At 39.0% G+C, this 22,382-nt stretch overlaps 2 protein-coding genes across 2 annotated transcripts in view; one reads left to right on the forward strand and one right to left on the reverse strand.

The window, feature by feature from the left end:
• Nucleotides 1-22,382, reverse strand: part of SYN2 (synapsin II) — a 175,226-nt gene that overhangs the window by 41,298 nt on the left and 111,546 nt on the right. Inside the window, exons 6-8 of the mRNA XM_027703173.1 lie at nt 8,660-8,722; nt 6,201-6,343; nt 995-1,069 (exon numbers count right to left, since the gene is read on the reverse strand). Coding sequence (XP_027558974.1) covers nt 995-1,069; nt 6,201-6,343; nt 8,660-8,722 — 281 coding nt within the window. The remainder of the gene's footprint in view (nt 1-994; nt 1,070-6,200; nt 6,344-8,659; nt 8,723-22,382) is intronic.
• TIMP4 (TIMP metallopeptidase inhibitor 4) overlaps nt 22,267-22,382 on the forward strand; it is a 24,116-nt gene continuing 24,000 nt past the window's right edge. Inside the window, exon 1 of the mRNA XM_027703174.1 lies at nt 22,267-22,346. The gene's annotated coding sequence lies outside the window, so the exon portion shown is untranslated. The remainder of the gene's footprint in view (nt 22,347-22,382) is intronic.

Consider the following 22,382-nt stretch of genomic DNA (forward strand, 5'->3'; position numbering starts at 1 on the left):
CCATGCCCAGAGTGGAGATGAGTGAGGACAGAGTCTAGACAGGGCTTGGACAGCAGGGAGCTGCAATTCCCACCTCACTTGTTTTCAGCTTTCCAGGGCAGGCAATGGTTCAGTTCCTGTGTCTCCCTCAGCTAGTAAGAGGGACAAAGTGGTAGGTTCCAGACTTTAAAAAAATAACAAACAAACCCCCCAAACACCAGAAAAGGATTACTGTTGAACTGTAAGACCTTTTAAATTACACTTTTATTGTACAAACTTTTTTTTTCAGTTAAAACTAGTAGCAGCCTTTGGAGGACCTGAACAACAGAAAATTCATAGCCATCCAAAAGCTTCTCAGATTTATTTTGCAGGGAGAAGAGGTTTAGGTGTTGTGGAGGAACTTGGAGCAAATGGGGACTACAGTAAACCAAAATACAGAGCTGGAACGACGGCATGAGGGAAATAAGCTTCAGTGTATCTCATCAACAGGGGGAAAAGCCTCACAGTGAAGTTTAGTGGAAATTTATAAAATAAAAAAATAGCAATTTAGGATTGAAAGTGGAAAAGAGAAATGTGATTTAAATAGGCAAAGTGAAGACTGTATTGCTTGGTTATAATGAAGGAGGTAGAAAGAGAAAAGTTTAAAACAGTGTGCATAGGGTAAGACTGAAAGGTAAAAGAGACAAAGAAACCAGAAGAAATGAATGACAGATTGAATATAAAATTTTTGAAAGGAATTCCAGTCGTTTTCGAGGTGCAGATATAGATGTAGGAACTGAAGGGTGCACATAAGCACCTGAGGCTGCTGCGTGTGGTGAGTGAACTGTGAGAGGAGCCACATGGAACTCTTGGCTCATCTGCTTTCACCTAATTGGAAGATTTTTTTTTCCCAAAACAAACACAAGACATGCACTTACTGTGAATTGCTTATCAGCACTGGGATTTTTTAAAAATTAATTCAAAATAAAATTCCATTAATTTTTTTTAATTACCTTTTACATGAGACTCGACTTACTTATCTGACATAGCAATTTGTTCCAACATTGCAGAGCCCGTGTTTGTCTTCCAGTTTCCAGATATGGAAGTTCTCCTGAAAGGGGGAAAATATTACAAAGAGAGCCAGTGGTTTCATACTTTCACTGTCCATTAAATTACTCTGTTTTTCACATGAACACAGCAGCAGTATTTACACCTTTTTCATACCTGGCATGTTGTAACAGAACATCTAAACCACGAGGAATTCTAAGAGACATTGCCATTGTCAGTAATACTTGGTTGGAGGCATGTTACAAAGTGTGACAGTGCTGTGAAATTTCTGCTCCCCGTTTATTCATATAAGACTTTTTAAAAAAACCCAACCTACTCTGATTGACAGTGTTAGCAAAGAGCTGGGATGGGTTGTAGAGGGACTGGTGGCCTGGAACATTCTGTTACTGCAAATGTAAATGTCCAGAAGCTTCAGCTTGTGGTTCCAAACCCATTACACTGCAGAGTTAGGTCCCAATACTTAAAAAGCAAGATATCTGTAGGGTTTCTAACATCTCTGAAGTGATTTCAGAGCTGTTTTGGAGCTGGATTTTGGGTTCTCCTCCACTTTTCACTCTTTGCTATCTACTAATATAATTTCAAAAATTCTATGTCAGGACCTGAGTACACCACCTCCTGTTTAATCTCTAAGAAAAAAAATCCATGTAAAGTTTTTTTTCTCCTCAGACCTTGGGATTGCTACCAGGGCTGAGAAGATGAATGTTTTCTGAAACCTAAATGCTGTACTGGGAAAAGGCTAAGGATACAAGTTATGAAGTGTTTCCAGTCAGTAAAATCGTAGGAACATCTGTAATGTATTAAAAGTATATTAGGCAGCAGCTATAGTTTTCTCTCCATTTTTCCATTAACATAATTATGAGGGTCAGTAGCAATTGTGGGGGAATATTGACTTTTCTTTGGGAGTCTCATAAAGATTTTAAAGCGCATGATGTCATGTTCTTTGTTGATGTGGGAGAAACTAGTGAGAGGGGAACGTGCATGTAATAAGCCCAGTAATAAGACTGTGTTGTGATTTCTGCTTCATTTTTTAAAGTGATATTTATATATATGTGTCTACTTGCAAATTAACAATTTTAGGTTCATTACTACTCTACACACACATTCTGGATCAGAGAGATAACACTCCTCACAAATCACAATCCAACTCTATTGCAGACTTCTCACAAGCATGGACTGTGCCTGGACTATTTTAGGTGGCTTTTAGGAAGCAAGATGTGACCAAATCAGGAAAAAACATCCTGAGGACTTTTAGCAAGTATTTAGTTCAAGATCCTCAGCTGCAGTGATGTAACCTCAGCCCTACTGACTAGAGAAGCAAAGATGATTTGCTTTTAGCCCTCTTTCACTGCCCAACGCCAAAGGCTCCCTGTTGAACCTGAAGAAATCTCACAACTGATGCTCAGCAGGCTCTAAGGACGCTGCAGGGACCAGATGAGGAAGGACAGACCTAACTGGAGGAATCTCAGCAGCTTGTGGGCTTGACACAGAAGCCCTTCAGGACCAGAGGGGTTCCATCAGACCATGGTTAACTGATACAGAACTATCTAACCAGACCATCTGGCACTCTAAACCCTAGATATGATTTCTGTAATTAACATATGAATTCCTCTACTGAAATAGGAAGGTTTCCCACCCTTCTTCACTTTTGAGAATTGCTAAGAGTCTTTCACATCGTTATTTCCCCCTCTGTTACTAAATACTGAAAAATAAATAAAACAACTCCCACACTTTTGAGTGCTTTACACTTAGGCTTAACATGTTTACACTGGATTTGGTCTTTGCAAGAAGGAAGAACTGTTTTAGAATTGCTAAACAATTCATAGTAACTTGAGCTTCCCCTTTTCCAACACCTTCCTGTTTTATTTAGTAGCATTTACAGTACCCAATCCAAATTGCTGGGACAGGGACTGGTCATCAGAAAAATATGTAGAAACGTCTGCCTACTATCCTTATGTAGGCAGCCTGCTCTGTGGTTTGATCCTCTAGCACTATTTCTTTGGTTGATGTGCTTTACTTTTGGTTTATTGACCTTTTGATCAAAGTACTTTAAGCTCCGGGTTCAGAGCACTGCTTTTGGAAGGAGGATTTAGATACAGGGCTTTTGTATTTCTGGTTTTGTACATTGTGTGTGACCCTTTTAAACTCTATTTCCTTGAAGTCAGCTGAATTCTGTCCGGGTACCCAGGGCAGTTAAGTATGTGTCACAAAGGGTCCAAGGAGCTGTGGTATTTACAGGGATCCAATGCTGCATTTTGGCCATAATCTCCACTGACAGACAATAAGCACCAGTGTTTGGTGAGTCATGGATCCACTTAAACCACAATTTCCCACAGAATTATAAAACTGAAGCTCTTAATAACTCTCTTTAAAGTACAAAAACAAATGTTCAGCTGGTATTTTTTTGTGGTGATTCTCTAAGTGCTCTGTTCCTGTGTCACAGAACAAAATGAAAACCAGCTGTAAAACAATATTCTACTGACATCATGGATATGTATGCACATGAATAATTTTTCAGACATTTGGTAAATCTTCTCCTTTCCATGATGCTTTGGAACAATGGATCAGTATTTCATTTTTGTGTGATTAAGCTGTATGAAAGAATCTAGAGAAAAAATGATCACTAGGCTTTTAGCATTTGGATGAACCCATAGTTTCTGAGTAGAAACTTAAAAATAAAGAAAAGGTAGGAGGAACAGGCTGTCATTTCAACTTATTTTTGCTGTCCCTTAGGTCAACTGCTTCTTCTGTGAAAAAGAAACATTTATGTTTCAAAATGATAAATTTACCATGGCTGACTCTTCCAAAATTATTCTAGACACTGAATAGCATTTAAATTTCAAGTCAAAGGAAAAAAAAGAGGAGCTCTCTCCTACAAAATGTTGTGGTCCAATTTCTACCATAAGGGATGAGCAAACATTACTAATATTGCATCTGGCTGCTGGTATGTGGTGATGTATCAGAGCCAGTAAGAGCTGGGCCTTATTCCTAAGACTCTGCCCTTGGGAGCTGTAAGAGTGGGAAAAATCAGCTTAATTTATTATAAAAAAGAGCAGAGGGGAGAGATGGGCAGCCCAACACAAGGAATCTGTCTGTCAAAGCACCAACAAGAGAGAAAATACCATCCAGCCTTGCAGAGGCAGAAATAGTTTAATGAAAAGTTCTGTGATGGAGAAGGAAGGTTGGCTGGGACTGGGAGTAGGGTGAGGGCAAGGCTGGTGAATGGTACTGAGGAGAATCCAAGGGGTGAGAGAGAGCCTAGAGCAACAAAACAGGTTAGGAATAAGAGGTAAGGACTAAAGAGGCAGGAGGGTCTGGGCAAGCAGTGGGACTGGATCAAGATATGGCTTGGACAGGTGAGAGAGGTGACCTTGGGGTGTAGGAGCACTGTGCTATTAGGAAAAGTAGGGTGGGTGTCCTCAGAGAGGGGGTAAAGCCAGAAAAAGTCAACAGTCTGGAGTACCAATGTAAAGACAAACAAGCAGAATTAGAATTAACTTTCCTGGAGCAGCTGGGGATTAAATGCTGCATAATTCAGAAGGATTTTTTAAGATTCTTGTTGCCTTTAGGGAGAGGTGCAGAATGCCCAACACACCAGAATTCTGTAGGGAGCATGTTACAGTTCTGCATCACTGACAACACTGAAAATCACCAGCAAAGGATTTCAGAAACCTTTCAATCCTCACGAGCTTTTTGGGTGTTCTGCCTTGGTCACTGTGCCCAACTCAGATTTCCAACACACTGTTTCTGCAAAATTTAGATAACTCTGGGTTCAAAACAAATCAGAAAGAGTGAGTGTCCACACTGCTGGGTGGGTCTGACCTATGGGAACAGTATTTCCACCCAGGGCTGGGCTGGGCTTTCTTGGGGCCCCTCAGATGTATCGTGAGTGCCAGATGAACCATTGAGCTGTTCTGGAAAGGTCTAACCTTTGGTGCACTCTCTCAAGTGCCTGGTCAGTCACAGGTCAGGGGAGACCAGCAGTTACTCAGTTTTGATTCTCTGACAGTCGTGTGTCTTAGTGGAGAAGTCAAGAGTGTGTGACCTTCTGATAGCAACCTAAGGAGATATATTTTTACACACTGGGCAAAAGGTTCTACTTTCTCATAGAACTTGTTGGCTGTTCCTAAGTTACTTGGCACTTAATGTCAACCCATTTAAATTATAAAACATTGAAATTATAAAACATTTTATGCATTTGCTCCAACTTTTCCTGCTCTTGGGATTTATGCTTTGCTTGAAGTTCAAATGTTTCTACCTGACTGATAAAGAACCTTACAAATGTCGACATACAAGAAATCTCTGATTCCTCCAATGTTCACTAGTTCCTCCAGAAATATCTCTGTGTGTGTACATGGGTGTGCATATGTAAACGTGTATGTGTATTTTTACCTGTATTCTGATATATTTTTCCTGCCTCAGAATCACAAGCATGAGGGAACTAAGCCATGAGATGATCTAACTTGTCTTAAAACCAGGAACAAAATCAGTGTACATCAGATTACATTGCTTGATAATTAAAAATTGATAAGTAAAAATATGTATAAACACAGTTACCATAGCTCAATGGCTACACGACAACCTGTTTTGCTGCTCCAGCTTAATGTTGTCTGTGAATCTGAAACATCCTCTCATATAGTCATGACCTTTAAACAAACACCTGGATTCTAAAATTAGAAAAGATTTTCCTCCCTCTATGTGAAGGTCACTGCAAGATTGGAATTGTTTTTACATGTGTTATGTTAAAAAGAAAGGGCTTTGTTCCATGAAAGTGTGACAATTCAGATTTGTGTGAATGAATGACACCCAGCTATCCCTAGAGGGAGAAGAAAATTTGATCCTAAGTTGGAAAGATACAAAGGAATCTTTTTTAACAAGTTCCCTACAAAAACAAATCCCCTTCCAACTGTTTCTTTCTTTAAATGAAAATAATAAGCACAGGTTAGCAGAAAACCGACTCTGGCAGGCTCACATGCTGTCTTATTCTCCTCCTCCCAATCACAATCAACTTAAAAAATAGTCTTGATAGATCTAAAAAGTCTGAAACACTCTTTCCAGAGAGTATGACAATGGAGGCATGGAGTCACCACATCAGCTCAGAGATTCATCCAACATCATCTTATTGGTGCGTATCAATTTTGAAACAAAGGAGGAAAGAATATAAGGTTTTGGCTCACATGTATGCTTTGTAGTTACTGCCTATCTTTTGGATCCTGATGTCATATTTGGAGTCTATGAAGGGCTCAGTGGTGGCGTAGGTCTGAGTAAGTGCTACCACGCTGGCTATGTCCTGAAAATCGTAGTGGTTGTCTACCTTGATCTGCAGTCATCATGTCACAAGACAACAGCATATACAAAAGAAAAAAGAGTAATTAGGAATAAAATGTAAAATTTCAGTTGCAAATGGCATTCATGAGAAGTATGTTTTCTGACAGCATGAGTTTATTAAAAAAAGTATAGGATATTTTATCTGATTTCTAGATTCTATAACATTTTTGCATTAAAGTTTCTGTTTTTCTAAGCAAAATATTACCTGTTCATCTATGGAAAGAAAGTTGCGGATAGTGGAATTTCATTTTGCCTTAATTTTTTTTTAAATGGTGGTTGTCAAATATACATCTGCAAGCGTTGGTGTGATATGCAACCCTAATTTATATAGAGTTCTTGCTGCTTCTGTAAATTGCTCACGTAACTAAATGTATCTGAAGCCCATCATGAAGCTTCTCCCATGAAGGAGGAGCTGAAGGGTCACGATATCCTGATGAGTGCACATTCACAGGAAGCACAGAGGGTCGGCTCAAATCAGCAGAATCATTATTCTCATTTTTCTCACTTCTCTGCAAGGATTTGGGCTTTGTAGGAGTAAAATTTCCTAGTTGTGGAACACTCTGCTAAGGTGGTTCTAAATGGTACTAAGCCATCAACTTCAACATCTTGAAATAAGAAGGAGGTGGAAAAGTGGGGAATATTGATCTAGAGGGAAAGAGAGGAGACTTTAGTGGACAGAGGGAGTCCGGAGACATCACTTTTGTCCAAGGGAGGGCATATCTCTGTGGGTGACTCAAAGCTGGCTGAAATGGGGAGTAAAAGTGACTCGGAAGAGAAACCTTAGGGCTGGTAGAAAATGGGAGAGGGAAAGTGGATCTCCACCATACTGCTCCAAAGGACATGTCAGAATGGTGAGGAAAGGAGGCAGGGATTAGTATTTCTCATGGTATCTAATATGAGGAGAGTTTGTAACTCTTTGCAAGCCCAGTGTCTTGTTTGCTTTTCCTGTCACCTGGTACTTAAGGGGAACCTGAGGGCCCTCAGGGAGGTGGGACTTGCATGTCAAACAGCATTTAAAAGTCCAAAGTCTAACTATTCACTCCCAGCTCTTGGATGGAGAAGGATACAGAGTAATTTGCCATTTGAGAGCCACAAAACTAGACACAAAGCCTGCTTTCAACTTGATTTTCTGAAAACTTACTGGCCTGTAAAAGTGTAATTGGGACCACTGGAAACACTCGTGCTGGCAGTGCCCTCAGGGAGGCCTGGGGTATGAGGAGAACCTTCCTTTCCACTCTCACTAAGCAGTTAACAACAAAAGGCTGGCATTTAATCTCTAAGGGTTTAAAAAAAACCCCTAGATTTATTTCTAGACATTTGACATGCTGAACATTTCTGTCCATTATTTTTCTTTTTCTATAAATGAGAGGTGAATACTGAAATAAGGCATAAACATTCTAACACTTCACATATGCAATCCACAGAATCTGCAGTTTAATTAGTGGTTAATTCTGCTCTCAATTAAATTGGCTGATGGATTTCCACTGACTTACTAACTATGAAATAAAGCAAAACAGTGATAGACGAAAGAAGATAACATACAGTATAACTTGTAATAAAATCAGTTTTCTATTTCTATTACTAGTGGCAAACATTATGTTCATGGAGCTTTTGAAGATTCAAGATGATAAATGTAACTATTCTCTGATGATTTGTTTTAAAATCTAAAACACTTAAAGCATTGAAATGTTTTCAGTGAGTGAAGTTACCTATGACTAGAAATTGGCACTGATAGCCGTGAAATCGGGATTGGAATCATATCCCATCGACCCAGCACTGTGAGATAAGTGATACCAAAACAACTGTACTCACCACTGAAATGCAATTACTTTGGAGAAAGAAAGCAGCCGTTATATAGTGGTATGAAACAATCACAGAGAATATATTAATAAAAGTTCAGTATCAAGCTGAAACTAATAAAGAACCAAGGCAAAACCTTCCCATATTCCCAGGTTCAAAAAGCTGGATTGTGCAACAGACCTTGACTCTTAAAGAGTTTCAGTGCAATCAACCAAATTAATAAACAAGGTTTTGCTTCGAGAAAGCATCTCAGCATATTTCAAAGAGTGTCCTGGGCAGGGCAATGCATAAACTGCAAAGGCCTCAATGTGAAAAAATATTGCGCATGTTTCTATTTTCCTGAAGAGAGATGCTTTCTTGAACGACAGACAAGCAGAGATTTGCAAGGGTAGGGATCTGAGGCAGAATCTGGACAGTTGAAAGGTAAAATATCCAGGAAAGGAATGAACATGCACAGTATTGTAGACAAACACCCAGGCTCCTGACATGCAATAAGTAGCATCTGCACCTTTCCCATGCCTGAATGAGCATGTCCAATCTTCACAACAACAGGAAAGGTTGGCATTGTTAGCTGAGGGGGGAAACAAAACAGACAGGTTAGAGATAGCAACCAGCAGCTAAAGGATTAAGCAACATCATTTAGGGAAATTATTTAAGTATAACAACAATGAGGCCAAAGCTGCTCTTGCCATGTAGTTACTCAATCTGTTAATCATCTGTGTAATACTGTGCTTTGATGACTTACTGTGTGTGCTTTCTGAGCTCTGTGTTATTCCCAAGACAGCTAATTGGTGTATTTCTCTTTTCTATGTCTGTCCTTTGACTTCACTTTTTAACTGAATTTCTGCTGTTTCCTATTTTATGTTTCCCTGCTTGTGTTTTTTGACCCATAAACTCACACTCCTCAAGGTTATAATCATTAACAATGTCAAATTAGCCACCTTTTCACCTTGATTTCCATTATTTAGCATGGCTATAGATACATTTTGTGACCACTTATGAAAGCAGTGATGTTTAATTCACCACGAAGCTTGCTTTAAAGGCATATCCCACTTCTGATACAGAACATCCAAGTTTTCTAGGAAAGCTCCAGCATAGAATGCAAGGAATAATTCAGCTATTGGGTAGAAAATCAAATATAAAAAAGCATATGGAAACACTTTATTCAATGTAATGGCAGTGGTTCTGTCTCTCAGAGAGATCTGTGAATGGCTAGTTTTACTTCCATCATTCATTCGAAGTTTTAGATCTCCCAGTCATGAGCACAGCTGGCACTTCTTTTTCTTCCACCTAAAATGCACATATATTGAACATCTCTCAACCAAGCACAAACACACAGACTTAGTAGAAGAGGATTGTAACTAGAAATAAAAAACTGAACACCTGCAACATGTAATAAAACTGGGAAGCAGTAGGACGGTGTTATGGGCTCCAAAACCTTAATTTAGAACCACATTTCAACGCAATAAATACAATCAAAGGCAAAGCTGACGCTTTAGAAAATGAACTCAGAATTACGAGAGGTTTTATGAGATGTCAGTTTTCCAAATACTTAAAAAGGATTGGCAAGAGATTAAATGGAGTTCACATTTATCTCACTGTGCACAACATTGCACACAAAGACACAATTTATATGGAAAACATCATGGGACAGTAAATGACACTGAAATCAAGAATAGGAAGGTCATTTGGTGTTTGGTAATGCCTGAACCTATTTGCAGGTTATAAAGCTGGTTACAATACACACACACTTTTCCTATATTTTAAACATTTATTTTCAATATGATTTAAAGATGCCTGCTTTAAAAATACTGGAACTGCACGAGAACAAGTGGGCATTCACTGCAAGGAACATATTCCACACTACGTACCCTCACATTCCCAGTACAAGACATGAATCTCTTTCTTTTATTATATTTTTTTAATGAACTTTCTCTGATCTTTCTAAAATGCATACTGATGCAATATTATATATAAATATATATATAAAGGACATCTAATCAAATCAAACGAAGTTCTTTGGTTTTTGACAGAATCTCAGTTTCTGCTCTGACTCATCAAAAGAAACAGAAGGAATATTTGGATCTACCCTTTTAACACACCAGAGTTTTCAAAGCCTGATGAAACTACAGGGTCCCACAGTTGGCAGCTACACAACACAGGCTGGGGAGGTTTCTCACTGATTTCTGCATCAAACCCAAAACTAGGGCTAGTGTGTCTTTGGAGGAGAAAATCAGATTTGATTTAAAGATGTGCAGTTTTCCTGGTTAATTTATTCCATAAGTTAAGATCTCATATATGTAACTTCTTCCAGGGCACCCTTGAGCTTTGAAATCCAGGATCACAGGCAAGCAGAGCATTCTCAAACCATCTCTTAGTTGTTTATATTACATGTGTAACTGCAGCTGCCACATTTCTGTGCCTGTGTAAAGGGAACTTGTATTTTCTTGGAGAAATTCTGGATATTTTGGTTAACATTGCAGGAATTGATAACTGAAAACTCTGAACACCCTTTATTTAACTCTTGTTTATGCACCACTTCAAGCCCTGGTCTTTAAATCCAAAATACATTCAATTGCTTTTTAAAGTTCTGTTTCAATATAACCAATTTAAGTTAAGGCACATAAGCATGAAAACAATAGGTTACTTTCAGAATAGCCATAAGCATTTGCAAAAGCATTATACAGTAAAGGTCACCTATACAGCAATTTAAGAAGAAAGTCCTTGCTAAACTGTAGGAACACAAAGTCCTGCACAGTCAACATCTAGTCACTTGTGGATTGCTTTCAGATTTTAAAGCTAGGCAGTTTTTTTTTAATTTTGGGGGATAAGATTGGTAACAAATCATTGCCTGACTCCAGAGTCATAAGGACAGGACCACATTTCTATGACTGAACTACAAACCACTGAACTGGGGTTTGTAATGGAAATGCTCTAACTATAGAAATACAAATGGCACTTCTGTAATTAAGAGGACCACATATCTTCCTATGATCCCAAAGCTGTGGAACCCTCTGTGGGCCACAAGAACAAACACCAACTCAATTTTTTTTTTTAAAAAAGGAAAAGTAACTGTGCTTTCTACCTTGCAAAATGCACTAACATCATTTCCCTCTGGAGCCTGATCCCAAGATTCCATGTGGGACACCACATCCCAGCACAGTCTGAGGGAAGAGGTGGCAGATGGGAAAAAGAGTTGAATGATGTGTTTCAAACTTCAAACCAAAAAAAGACAACTAGCATAGAAGGCAGACAAAATTAAGTCATCCCAGCACTTCTCTTGTTTTTATCAATCCCTGTGACAGGCTCATGAACCCAGGGCTGATGAAGTTGTAGTTATTTCTATCTATCTATCTATCTATCTATCTATCTATCTATCTATCTATCTATCCATCTATCTATCTATCTACCTATTATATATGATAAAAGTGTGATAGTGACGGTGAAAACTTACTGGTTCCATGATTTTCCCTTTAATTTACAGTATAATTACTTGATAAGGAGGCACCTTGAAAGAAGATCTATCAATGGATCCACTTTCAACAGAGTGGATACTAATAGGACTCACTGTGTGTTTGCTTTGAAATGTGTCATTGAGGGGCAAAGGCCATTTTACAAAAAAATTCTACAGTGGCAATTAAAAACTGAGGGAAAAAAACCCGAAGACCAACAAGAAATCTGGTAAGTTCATAAATATGAGAGATGGAAATGTCTACACTGCATGAAACATTGCACATACATACAATATACACAGAATATGGCAGAATTAAAAAAATAGGATAAATGGCACTTCTAACTTAAATAGTAATGTAATAAACCATCATTATTAATTAGACATAAAACAGAATACTTGGCAAATATAGAATAAAATTTTCTGTAGATAGATATGAATATGATAGGATTGGTAATAAATGTTGATAGCAACAGGAAAAATTGTTATGTAGGAACACATATACAAGCAGTTGAGGTATATACTGATATTTGCTAATACAATGTCATTAATCAAAATAACACCACTGAGTATTCAAATGTTTTATCAGCTCAAAAATTGCAAAGATGGGTTCAGTCTACACACTTGCATTTATCTGGTTTTAAGTTCTCATATTGTTATTTTATGTAAATGTGATGTCTCATTTCAACAGAACATTGACTTAGGATAAGTTGCATGGCTCACTCCTATGATTAGAACTAAGTAGTACTGCTTGAAGACACATTGCCAAGGAGAGCAAACAGCAGATAAAAGGCAGTAATGAAAAATGTTTTGAAGAGGAATCCTTTTAAAATCTGGATAACAGAAGTCAATTCTTCCCTTTTAACCTCATAAGTATTTAGCATGGAAGTGGCTTTACTGAACTGACATATTTCATTGATTTCTGTCATGTACTAATAGCATGAATAAAAGTTCGTAGTTAATGACTGGACAAATCTAATGGTTGTTACACCTTCCAGCTGAGGGTTTGCTCACAGGTGACATGAGTTGCATTGAGTGTAGCAGCAATGTTTTAACACCACTTGGCAGGCCAGGCACTTCCCTAAGTGTTAGAAGTCTAATGCTCTCAAGCTTAACTGCATTGTGGGAGGGTTTAAGGACACAGGAGAATTAGGGATTAAATATTAGAAGTGATTAAACCTGTAATGGAAATACAACAGAATATATGGGTTTAAAAAGTGATAATAATATCTGTAATATCCTGTCTGAAAAATCACCATGTTTTTAATAACGTCTATCTTTTTTCTCTCCAAATGACTATCTATTAGTGTTTTTCATTTAGGAGCTCATTTGCTTGCAGCTTAATTCTTTACTATCACTTTATTTTACATAACTATCATTTATTTTATCATTTTCAAGGCAGTCCAGCTGAAAATAAATCTTTTCATGGCATTGCATGAATGTCCCTGAAATGGATTCTGTGGTGGGCCTGACACATTTTTTCAGATGAACACCTTTGAAGTTAATTGTTGTAGTCGTTGCAGGAGCAATTTTTCTCAAACAAATGGATTTGGGGTTTTGGCTGTGTCCTTGCAACGGGAATACAGCAGCTGGGAACTGACACAGAGAGGAGCTGCACTGGCAGAGCTTCTAAACACCCTGAGATCTGGACTCCACAATCTCCATGGGGAAGCTGGAGGCCCACATCCAAGACTCATCCTTTCAAACCACCTCCGGCAGCAACTGCAATATTCTTTAATTCTTTTAAATTGCTGAAAACAAGACAGACAGCAGCCCCTCAACAGGCCTCACAGTTGTTGGTTGACCACTCATTTTTCACTGGATCTACTCATATTAGTTTGATAAGAGCAAAGACAGTACTGGGACTCAGGATATTCATTATTTCTCCAATTTTCCATTTGCTCTTTTTTGTTTCCCATACAGGGAACCTACAAAGTAATTACAGCTGCAATTAAGCTATTTAGATTTACAGACAAGGAACTACCTGAAACAGGAGTTCTACTGATGAAATGACAGGGAGGATTTGACCCAATATTCTGAAGCTGCTGCATAAACCTGAATTAAGGCAAGTGTGCATTCCCAGCCAAGTGTTCTGACACAGATCACAGAAGCATGTTCCTCATGTCATTAAGTCTCTTGGAATCAGGTCATGACAACTGTGGGGTTACCTAGCCTGGGACCACAAAGCTTTTTGAAACTGCTGGGGCTGGGAGCAGTAAGTGATGAAATCATCCTAATTAAGGCTTGAAACGCTTTGGATTTTTACTCCTCTGTACATGTTAAGTTATTACATCAAACGTTCTTTTTCCATATCACAAGGAAAGTTTTCAAATTGGATTCAAACACAAATTAGTTTCAAATATTCATCAGTTAGTGGTCAGAACCTATTTTAAATGCCTGAAATCTGCAAAATAACATTGTACTACTTTTCTGAAATGTCAAGATATTTTTAATATGTTGCATATGGTTTTTTGTAGGAGATTTACATATGGCCTATCTTCTGTTCTGTTCCCATTAATACGTACACAGAATGAACAGGACATACAGCAAATTCAGTCAGGTTCAGCAAACACTGCAATTACTGGTCTTTGCTTTTGCCAGAATCTAAGACAAATGTGCCAAATTAAAACAGTTAAACAAAGACACTGATCACATTATATAGGTGCTTAAAAGAGCAAGCATGTTGAGAACTGCTGTTGTCACATCAGATAACCAGTGAAATCATGGGTCCTGTATGATCACAAAAAGGCTGGAAAGCTCCTGGCCCCTGCTCTGGAGATGCACAGTAGTAAATTGGCAAACTGGCTGCATTCAGAACATATTGCAGGATCAAAACTAAGCACACCCTGCCAGCCAAAAATTAGGAAAAAATAGTTAAAGATAAAACATAGAGTTTCCCTTCTCCTCATCTGTCTCAAGCTGGCAGAGGATTTTTTTTCTTGTTGAGAAAAGGAACCAATTCCCTTCTGGAAGACTTAATTTGTTATCTAAGTGTAGAGTGTTTGTCAAAGAATTCATTAACATTATTCAAACCACCATTTATGTCCACTGGCCTAGAGTATATGACAGGTCAACAGCTGTGCAGCCCAGTGGTATTGAGATCCCCAGTTTGGAACTGCCAGGTAGAAAAAAACCCAACAAACCAACAAACAAGGCAAACCAATGAGCAAAACAAAAACTGCTCTGTGAGAAGGAAAGTATTGAAAGAGATGCTATAATTCTGACATCTGAGCAGTTAAATTAACAAAATTATAAAGCTCATGAATTAATGTTATGCCCAGGAAGAAGTGCCCTGTTTTCACATTCTACTGCTACCAGTATTTCCAGCGATCTTTAATGAAAAATCAGAAGTAAAATGAGTACTGTGCTATAGTACCTCTTACTAAGAAATGCCTAATGCTTCTCTCCTTCCTGAATCCATTTCCTTTGAACTGAAATTTGGGTCCTGTGCATGTAGTTCCAACGTAGCAGCAGCAGCAGCAGCAGCAGGGAAAAAACTGTTACTGGAACACATCGACAAGAGTCATGTCCTTCCAGTGAACCTGACAAAATAAACCTCCTCGGTGTTTTACAGAGAAACTCCCTCTGTAAGTTGAGGCAGCTGCCAAAGTGTTGCTTTGGTGAATGTGGGTTGACTGTGCAGGATCTGTGCAGCGATCAGAGATTTGACATCTCTCCTTACAAACATACCTCTGCCTCCTCAGTTTATTCTTTTCCAAACTCAAGCCAAACTGGAGCTCTTGGTCAGAAATGCTACGTAATGGTTCCCCCCACCCCCCCGAATGGAGTCTGTTAGTTGCAGGAGGTGACATAGTTTTTCCACAATAATTTTTGAAGGAATTGTCTGATTCCAGCTCAGCTTTGAAATCCCAGAATTGTGTACACCTGGTCCTGTAAGGTTCAATAACTACAACCACAACCCCGTTCATATCTACCTGGGAATCCTGTTGGATATTGGCACTGTAGGACATTTTCATAGATGGTAACACTGTGATCTACTATGTAAAGATGCCTAGAGATCTCTACATAAAAACACCATGAATACTCACTAAAAGCATATCCTTTTTTTATTTTACCTAGCTACGAAGCCCAGACACTCAACTAGGCTCAATTTGGAAAATGAAAAGCCATTTGCAAAATGCTGACAACTATAGACATTTCAGGTCTTTAATTTCTGAACACATCCACATCCTCTAGAGAGGATTTATACTCTCCTCTAGAGAGTATAAAGTTCATGTAAATTAGCTGATAACAATAAAGCTGGCTTACAGTTAGAGACAGTTCTAGATTAGTATGAAAATCAAAAAAGAATTTATAATTCTCTTACTGATGTCACAATAAGAAGGATAATTATTATCATGGCTTCTTAACACTTCATCTGCACCAACCTTTTAAAATTGAATATTCTTTGTACTATGAGATTGAAAAGACAAGTATCCCTTTGTTGTATCAACCTGTAGCGTCTGCCCATCTAAAGAGTTCATAAATGTGCTTAACATGCCTTTTACTGCCGAAGGGAATATTCTAGTTTGATAAAACTTCTTCCACAATACCTCCAGGCACTATTATTGTCTTGGATAATGTGTAGTGCAGGTAATTCAGTCACCCAGTAGATGGCTATGGAGTTAACCAGCACAGTCTCCATTTTTATTATTGTTTGCATTTTGTAATAGAAATACCTCTCCTTTCCTATTGCAGGCATTTCCTGGACTTTCTAGGTCTGGTTAGTAGAGTGTCATCCTGCAATTTCTTCACTGTAAGTCTATTAATTTAAAAAAAACCTTAAAATTTAAGCTTCATACACTATGGCACCCAAAGGTTTATAACTTCTACTGCAATTTAAGTATTTTTGAACAATGCTCAGGGTTCAATACAGGCTGGTTTCCAAGAGATATAATTTGAATTCTTCTAAATTTACTTTGAATTCTTCTAACTAAGATATAGTGTAAAATATAATCAAATCTGTCTATAAAAATAGAACTAGGAAAAGATCATCAGCTAAAAAAAAAGTAAAAAAAACCTTCTGCTGGCAACAATACAGACAACACAGTTTTTTGAAGGTTGTATTCACCCTGCTTTAATGTCCTCATGGTTGAGCTGACTAGAAAAGCCACAACAAGAAAAAAAAGAGGGGGTGGAGAAGTAGCAACAAAAAACCCCAGGTGTTGCATAAACATGACTTACCTCGAGTTCAGTGTTTAAATATTTATCTTTCCAATAATCCCCAAGCAAAGTTCATTCAACCACTCTAGTTCCATATAATTTATTTGTGGAATATGCATCAGCCTAAATCTAATTTTGCTCTGCTTACTTTGGAGAAAGGAAATTAAAAGTGAAATAACGAAGGTGGCCTTTTATTCATTTTTTCTTTCCCAGAAACAGGCAGGAAGAGTCCTAAATCAATAAACAAGCAGCAGATGTACTTTCTCTCGTCTGTTTGGTTTTCAGAAAACACAATTTCCAGATAAAGTGAGGGCTCAGCCAGGCAGGAGCTCCTGTCACCACTGGGACAGCCCAGCACAGGCCTCTGCATCAAGGAAAGCAGGAACCTCATCCTCAACCAGCTGCTGTTCCCAACAAACACAGAGTCTGGAGATGTCGAGCCACATTTTCCCCTGCCTTGTACCTGCCAAAAGTAGGTGTAAAATTCTATGTCTCTGGAGTAAGGTTTTATACCCCCAAGCCAAGGGAGAATCTGATGTGCTTTGTATTTTTTTTTTTCAGATACAGGTGCATTAAAGAAATCTAAAAGCTGAAGCAGATAAAAAGAGTAGAACTTTAATTTATTAGTGTGCCAGAGAGAGGCAAATACACCTTAACTGTGAGTCCTTTACCCACAACAGAGAGTTAAATTGGTTTATAAACTAAGTGCAACTGCTGGGCCACCTCAATTCCCACTGATGTTAATGGCAGCTGGTGCAGAACTGGGTGTTCTGAGAACCCTGTGCCTTCATCTCCCATCAACATCAATTCCAGGGCCTGGATCTGCAGAAACCACTTCCCTGAAGTCATTGCAAGGCTGGAGATGACCTTAGTGTATGAAGTGACACCACACTGTCATCAGGAAATCAACCTACAATGTCTTTGTCCCCACGACTGGTTTTTCAATCACAGATATCTAAATCAACACAAAGTGATCTGATGGCAGAAAAGTCTTCTATTTTTAATAGCTGCTCAATATGAAAACAGAAACTGTCACTAAGAAGGAAAACATTGAGTGTACTGGCAGTGAATCAAAGAGAGTAGTTCCCATAGATCCCTAGCAGAAATTCTGGAGACAAAAACTTTGCAGAAACAAATTATATTTTGATTCTGGTATATCAGTATTTCATTCAATCCCTGTCATTCAACCAACTAATTAGCAAACTGCTGCCTCTAAAGTCAAGTAACATTTTGCCACATTATAAAACAATTACCCCAACTGCTGTGACTATAAACTGGATGGGGTTTTTTACTGTAGTGTTTCAGAAGTGACAGCTACAAATACCCTCCCTTTTGAAGCAGGTAGTACATAAAGAGGCACTGGAATTTAAAATCTCTGAAAGCTCACCTTTTTTGTGAAATATTATTCTAACTCTGAATTTTCTACATGATTGGACAGGTTTTGTTCAGGATGTGTACTGTGACTACATCAGGTAAACTGAAGGTAGTTTTCAGGAGAAGTAAATGCAATGCCAAATGAGAACCAGAGAGAAAAGAATCATAGCAAAGCATCAAGTAGGCAACAGATAAACTATTGCTGTGGAGGATCCTGCCTGCTACCGTTCTCAAATAAAATTCATTTGCTACAATGGAGAGAAAATAAGACTGACATAGATAAAAAATTGTACTCTGTAGACTTCCAGAAGGTAATGCCCAGAGCAGGCAGTCCAAGGAAAAGACTGAGTAGACTCAGACCACCGAACAGCTGGAAGGGACATCACAATCCCATCACAATCAAAAACCTTTGGAAAAAGCTGTGTGGACAATCCCTCTGCAGCACAGTTCAGGAGACCCAGTGGTTTTAGTACAGGTCTCTGGGGGCTCTCAGAAGACAAAGAAACAGTGATGGTAATTAATGCCCATGGTGCTGTTGATGGATGCTAATGCCTCATAGTAAAAATTAACAGGGCCCCTGACAACTACAGTACAAAAAGCCCCTCCAGAATTAGAAGTCCCATAAAAATCAGGATTTCTTTGGAGAAGAGATGAAGCTGCTCATAAATTTGCCTGCAGTTAGGTTTCCTGCCTTGTTTTGATATTGCACAACTCAACAAGTACAGTGGCTCATCCCCAATCCTCTTCATTTGCTTGTATTTTAGTAGAAAACAGACATTAGTTGTTCCACACCAGACTTCCTCATCCAGACAGAAATGAAAAATTGCCAAGTGTTGCTTCTACTGTGTCAATAACAAATTGAAGGAATCAGGATAAATGAACTTCTCTGTTTCTTATTAGCAAGTGGCAGCTGTATCAGAACAGAACCAGGGAGTGGGCACAATTTCATCCTGCCCCCCTCCATCCTTCATGAGTGTGATGACATAAATTGCTATGATATCATGGCTTACTTATCAAACTAAAGGAAAATTGCCATCATCACACACTGTGCAGTGAAAGAAGCCCTGTACTGTTAGTCCATTTACACAAACAGAAATCTCTTTTCATTTTGCTTATATTTGTAAATGTTGGCTATAAATTCTCTACTACTATTTAAGATAAAATATTATTTTGCATAAGAGTTAGTCAAGGAATATTCCTGTTTTTTGGGAATAATCTTTTTATTTTACGAGGTCAAGATCTAACTGTAGTACAGAATGGGTGCTAAGTCAAGGGTTCCTTCTCACACAGAATCCCAGAATGCTTTGGGTTGGAAGGGATATCAAAGATTGTCTTGTTCCACCCCCTGCCATGGGCAGGGACACCTTCCACCAACCTGGCCAACCTGGCCTTGGACACTTCCAGGGATCCAGGGGCAGCCACAGCTTCTCTGGGCAACCTGTGCCAGGGCCTCCCCACCCTCACAGCCAGGAATTCCTTCCCAATATCCCATCTAACCCTTCCCTCTGGCAGTGGGAAGCCATTCCCTGTGTCCTGTCCCCAGTCCCTCTCCAGCTCTCCTGGAGCCCCTTTAGGCCCTGGAAGGGGCTTTCAGGTCTCCCCAGAGACCCTTTTCTTCTCCAGGTGAACACCCCCAGCTCTCCCAGCCTGGCTCCAGAGCAGAGGGGCTCCTTTTAAACTCCCTAAAAGTAATTTTCCTAATACAATGAAAACCACCACAACATAAAATATAAAAAAGGCCAATGCAGCTTCAAGCTAAGACCAAATGCTTGCTGATACTGTTCAGTGATAACAGGTACTTAAGCACTACAGTGATACCAGAACAAGACACAGGGAGTATTTGTCTCCTTTGATAGGCTAGAAGTGCATTTTCTTGCACTTGTGAGAGCATGTTTCTGGGTACAGACCTACTAAAATCCCTTTCAAAAGCTACGATGTAATTGTCTAAACTCTGACAGTAACTTGACAAAACTCACTTTTCAGAATGAAGATTTATCAGAAAACAGGAGTTCTGCTGAGGTTTCAAAAAACCCATCCCAACTGAATTATCCCAAGAGCAGTTGCAGGCAATACTAGGTAAGATCATAATTAAAATGTGGTAATGGCATTTGCACAATTGATATATGAGATTTAGTTTTAACATTTTTACATTTCTACACACTCAGGTGAAAGTATTTAATTCTCAACTATGTCTACAAGATAGTGGTAAATTAATTTTCGACTTGTCACAAAATTATTTTTAAGTTCTGTTCTGAGCATAATGTTTTTACATTGATTATACAATTAGTTTGATTGTACTAGATATGAAAGTCTTGAGGACATGCAGAGCATAACTTGACATGTTCCGGAGAATCTTGGACAAAATGTGCCTTAAGTAACCACAGGACAGGTAGAGCTGCACACTCAATGTGAGAGAAGACAGTTTGCCCAGCATATTTCTCTATTATTTGAATTTTAAGCAAACAGTAATCAAATTGGTCTACTTAGATATCTATAACAGCAGCCATGTGACATCACATGGAAACCAATCAATGGCTCCCAATTAATTCCTTCATCACTTTCCAGTCCTACTGCCCTGAGACTTGAAAATGAATAGTCCCAGACCCACCAACCACAGAGGCCACTGGCATATCTGCTTTGGGTTTTTGTGGCCTTCTTGTAGCCTGAACTTCCTGTGTAAGGCCTCAGCCTCACATCTTTGCACCTCTTCACTCCCATGAAAGGAGTCCATTTCCTCTCAGTAAGAACAGAGATGTTAACAGGTCTAAATTATTTTCAGGTGTTAGTCCTGGACTTGGATCCAGCCTTATTATTTCATGCCAAAACTTCAGACTGGAAAAGTGAAAAATCAAAACATGGCTGCATGAACTAAGTCAGGGCATAGTGTACAATACTTCTGGCTCAGTGCTGAGTGTGGATCTAAATTTTAAAAATCAGACCCAATTCTAATAATTCTGAGTACCTATGTATTTTTTTTAACAGAGTGTGTCTCGAGGCAGATGGGAGGAAGAAAAAGAATCAGAGCACTAATATTTGTATAACTGTTCAGAAATAAAATAAATCTGTTGCTGTAAAACATGTACACATCTCCATAAAGGTAACAAGCTACTTTGGTTACACCTAAATCTCAGCCTCAAAAAAATACATTTTCATGAGTCTGGATTGAAATGGTTCAAGTCATGTCAATGAATTTTCAGTCCTAGGCCCGATTTGGGAAGTGACAAAATATGCAATCCTTTAGGCAGCCCTGTCCTGCATGTCAATGTAGACACGTATTTTATTATTCTCTAATCAAACTTCAGATTGCTTCCTCATGAAACATTTTTCACTATAAAAAGAGGGTGGCTACAGGTTCCACATACTCAGATTGCTACAATAACCAAAGATTTGAAGTCGAAAAAGATTTCCCAACTCTGTACTTATGTCTGTATTCTACTTCAAACATCAGCCAGAAAATACAGACACTGTGACCTGTGCTGAGCAGGACTTACATCAATAAGGAATGCAGGGAAAGAGCTGAGCCTCCAACATACACCACTGGGATATTTCTCCTTGTTATTTTAAATTAAATCTGTGACAAAATTATTTTTAAAAAATGCCTTTTATTGCAGCCTCTATGCATAATTAATTATTCCTTGTAACTACCAATTGTTCAAGGCTCACAGAGCATTGAGACGTTTCCTTTTCATGAATGAAGTTCTGTCCAGCCTGAAAACAGGGATGTCAGTTCAAGAAAATGCCCAGAAGTGCAGGGGAAGATCAGAGCCTGTAAATGAAAACTGAGCTTAAAACAGGACAGCTTTGTTTACTTGACCAAAAAAGAGAAGGTCGCAGGACTGTCTTTTAAATCCAAACTGGAAAGAAACTTTCCAGAACGAGATAAAATCTTTCTTCTGCTAAATCATAAAATCAGCTTCAGATCCTCGTACAAGCTGGTTTTGGATCATTAATAGTGGTACTGGCCCGCAGCTGGCTAAGGTAAGCTCGGGCTGTCACCAATGATGCGCTTGTTCTTACGGGAAGGCGGAGTTAGGAGTTGGTGTCGGGGCCATAAATAGGGGTCCTATGGAAACCAGGCGTGAGTTACCAGGAGCCAATGCTCCGAGCGAGCATTAGAGGGCTTGCCTGAACCCTCCGCGCCCGGGCCGGCGAGCAGCGGGGCAGGGACCGATCCCACATCCCTACGGGCGGCAGGGACCGATCCCACATCCCTACGGGCGGCAGGGACCGATCCCACATCCCT

The sequence above is a fragment of the Neopelma chrysocephalum genome, unplaced genomic scaffold, assembly GCF_003984885.1.
Source record: "Neopelma chrysocephalum unplaced genomic scaffold, ASM398488v2 Primary Assembly neopelma1_209, whole genome shotgun sequence".
NCBI lineage: Eukaryota > Metazoa > Chordata > Aves > Passeriformes > Pipridae > Neopelma > Neopelma chrysocephalum.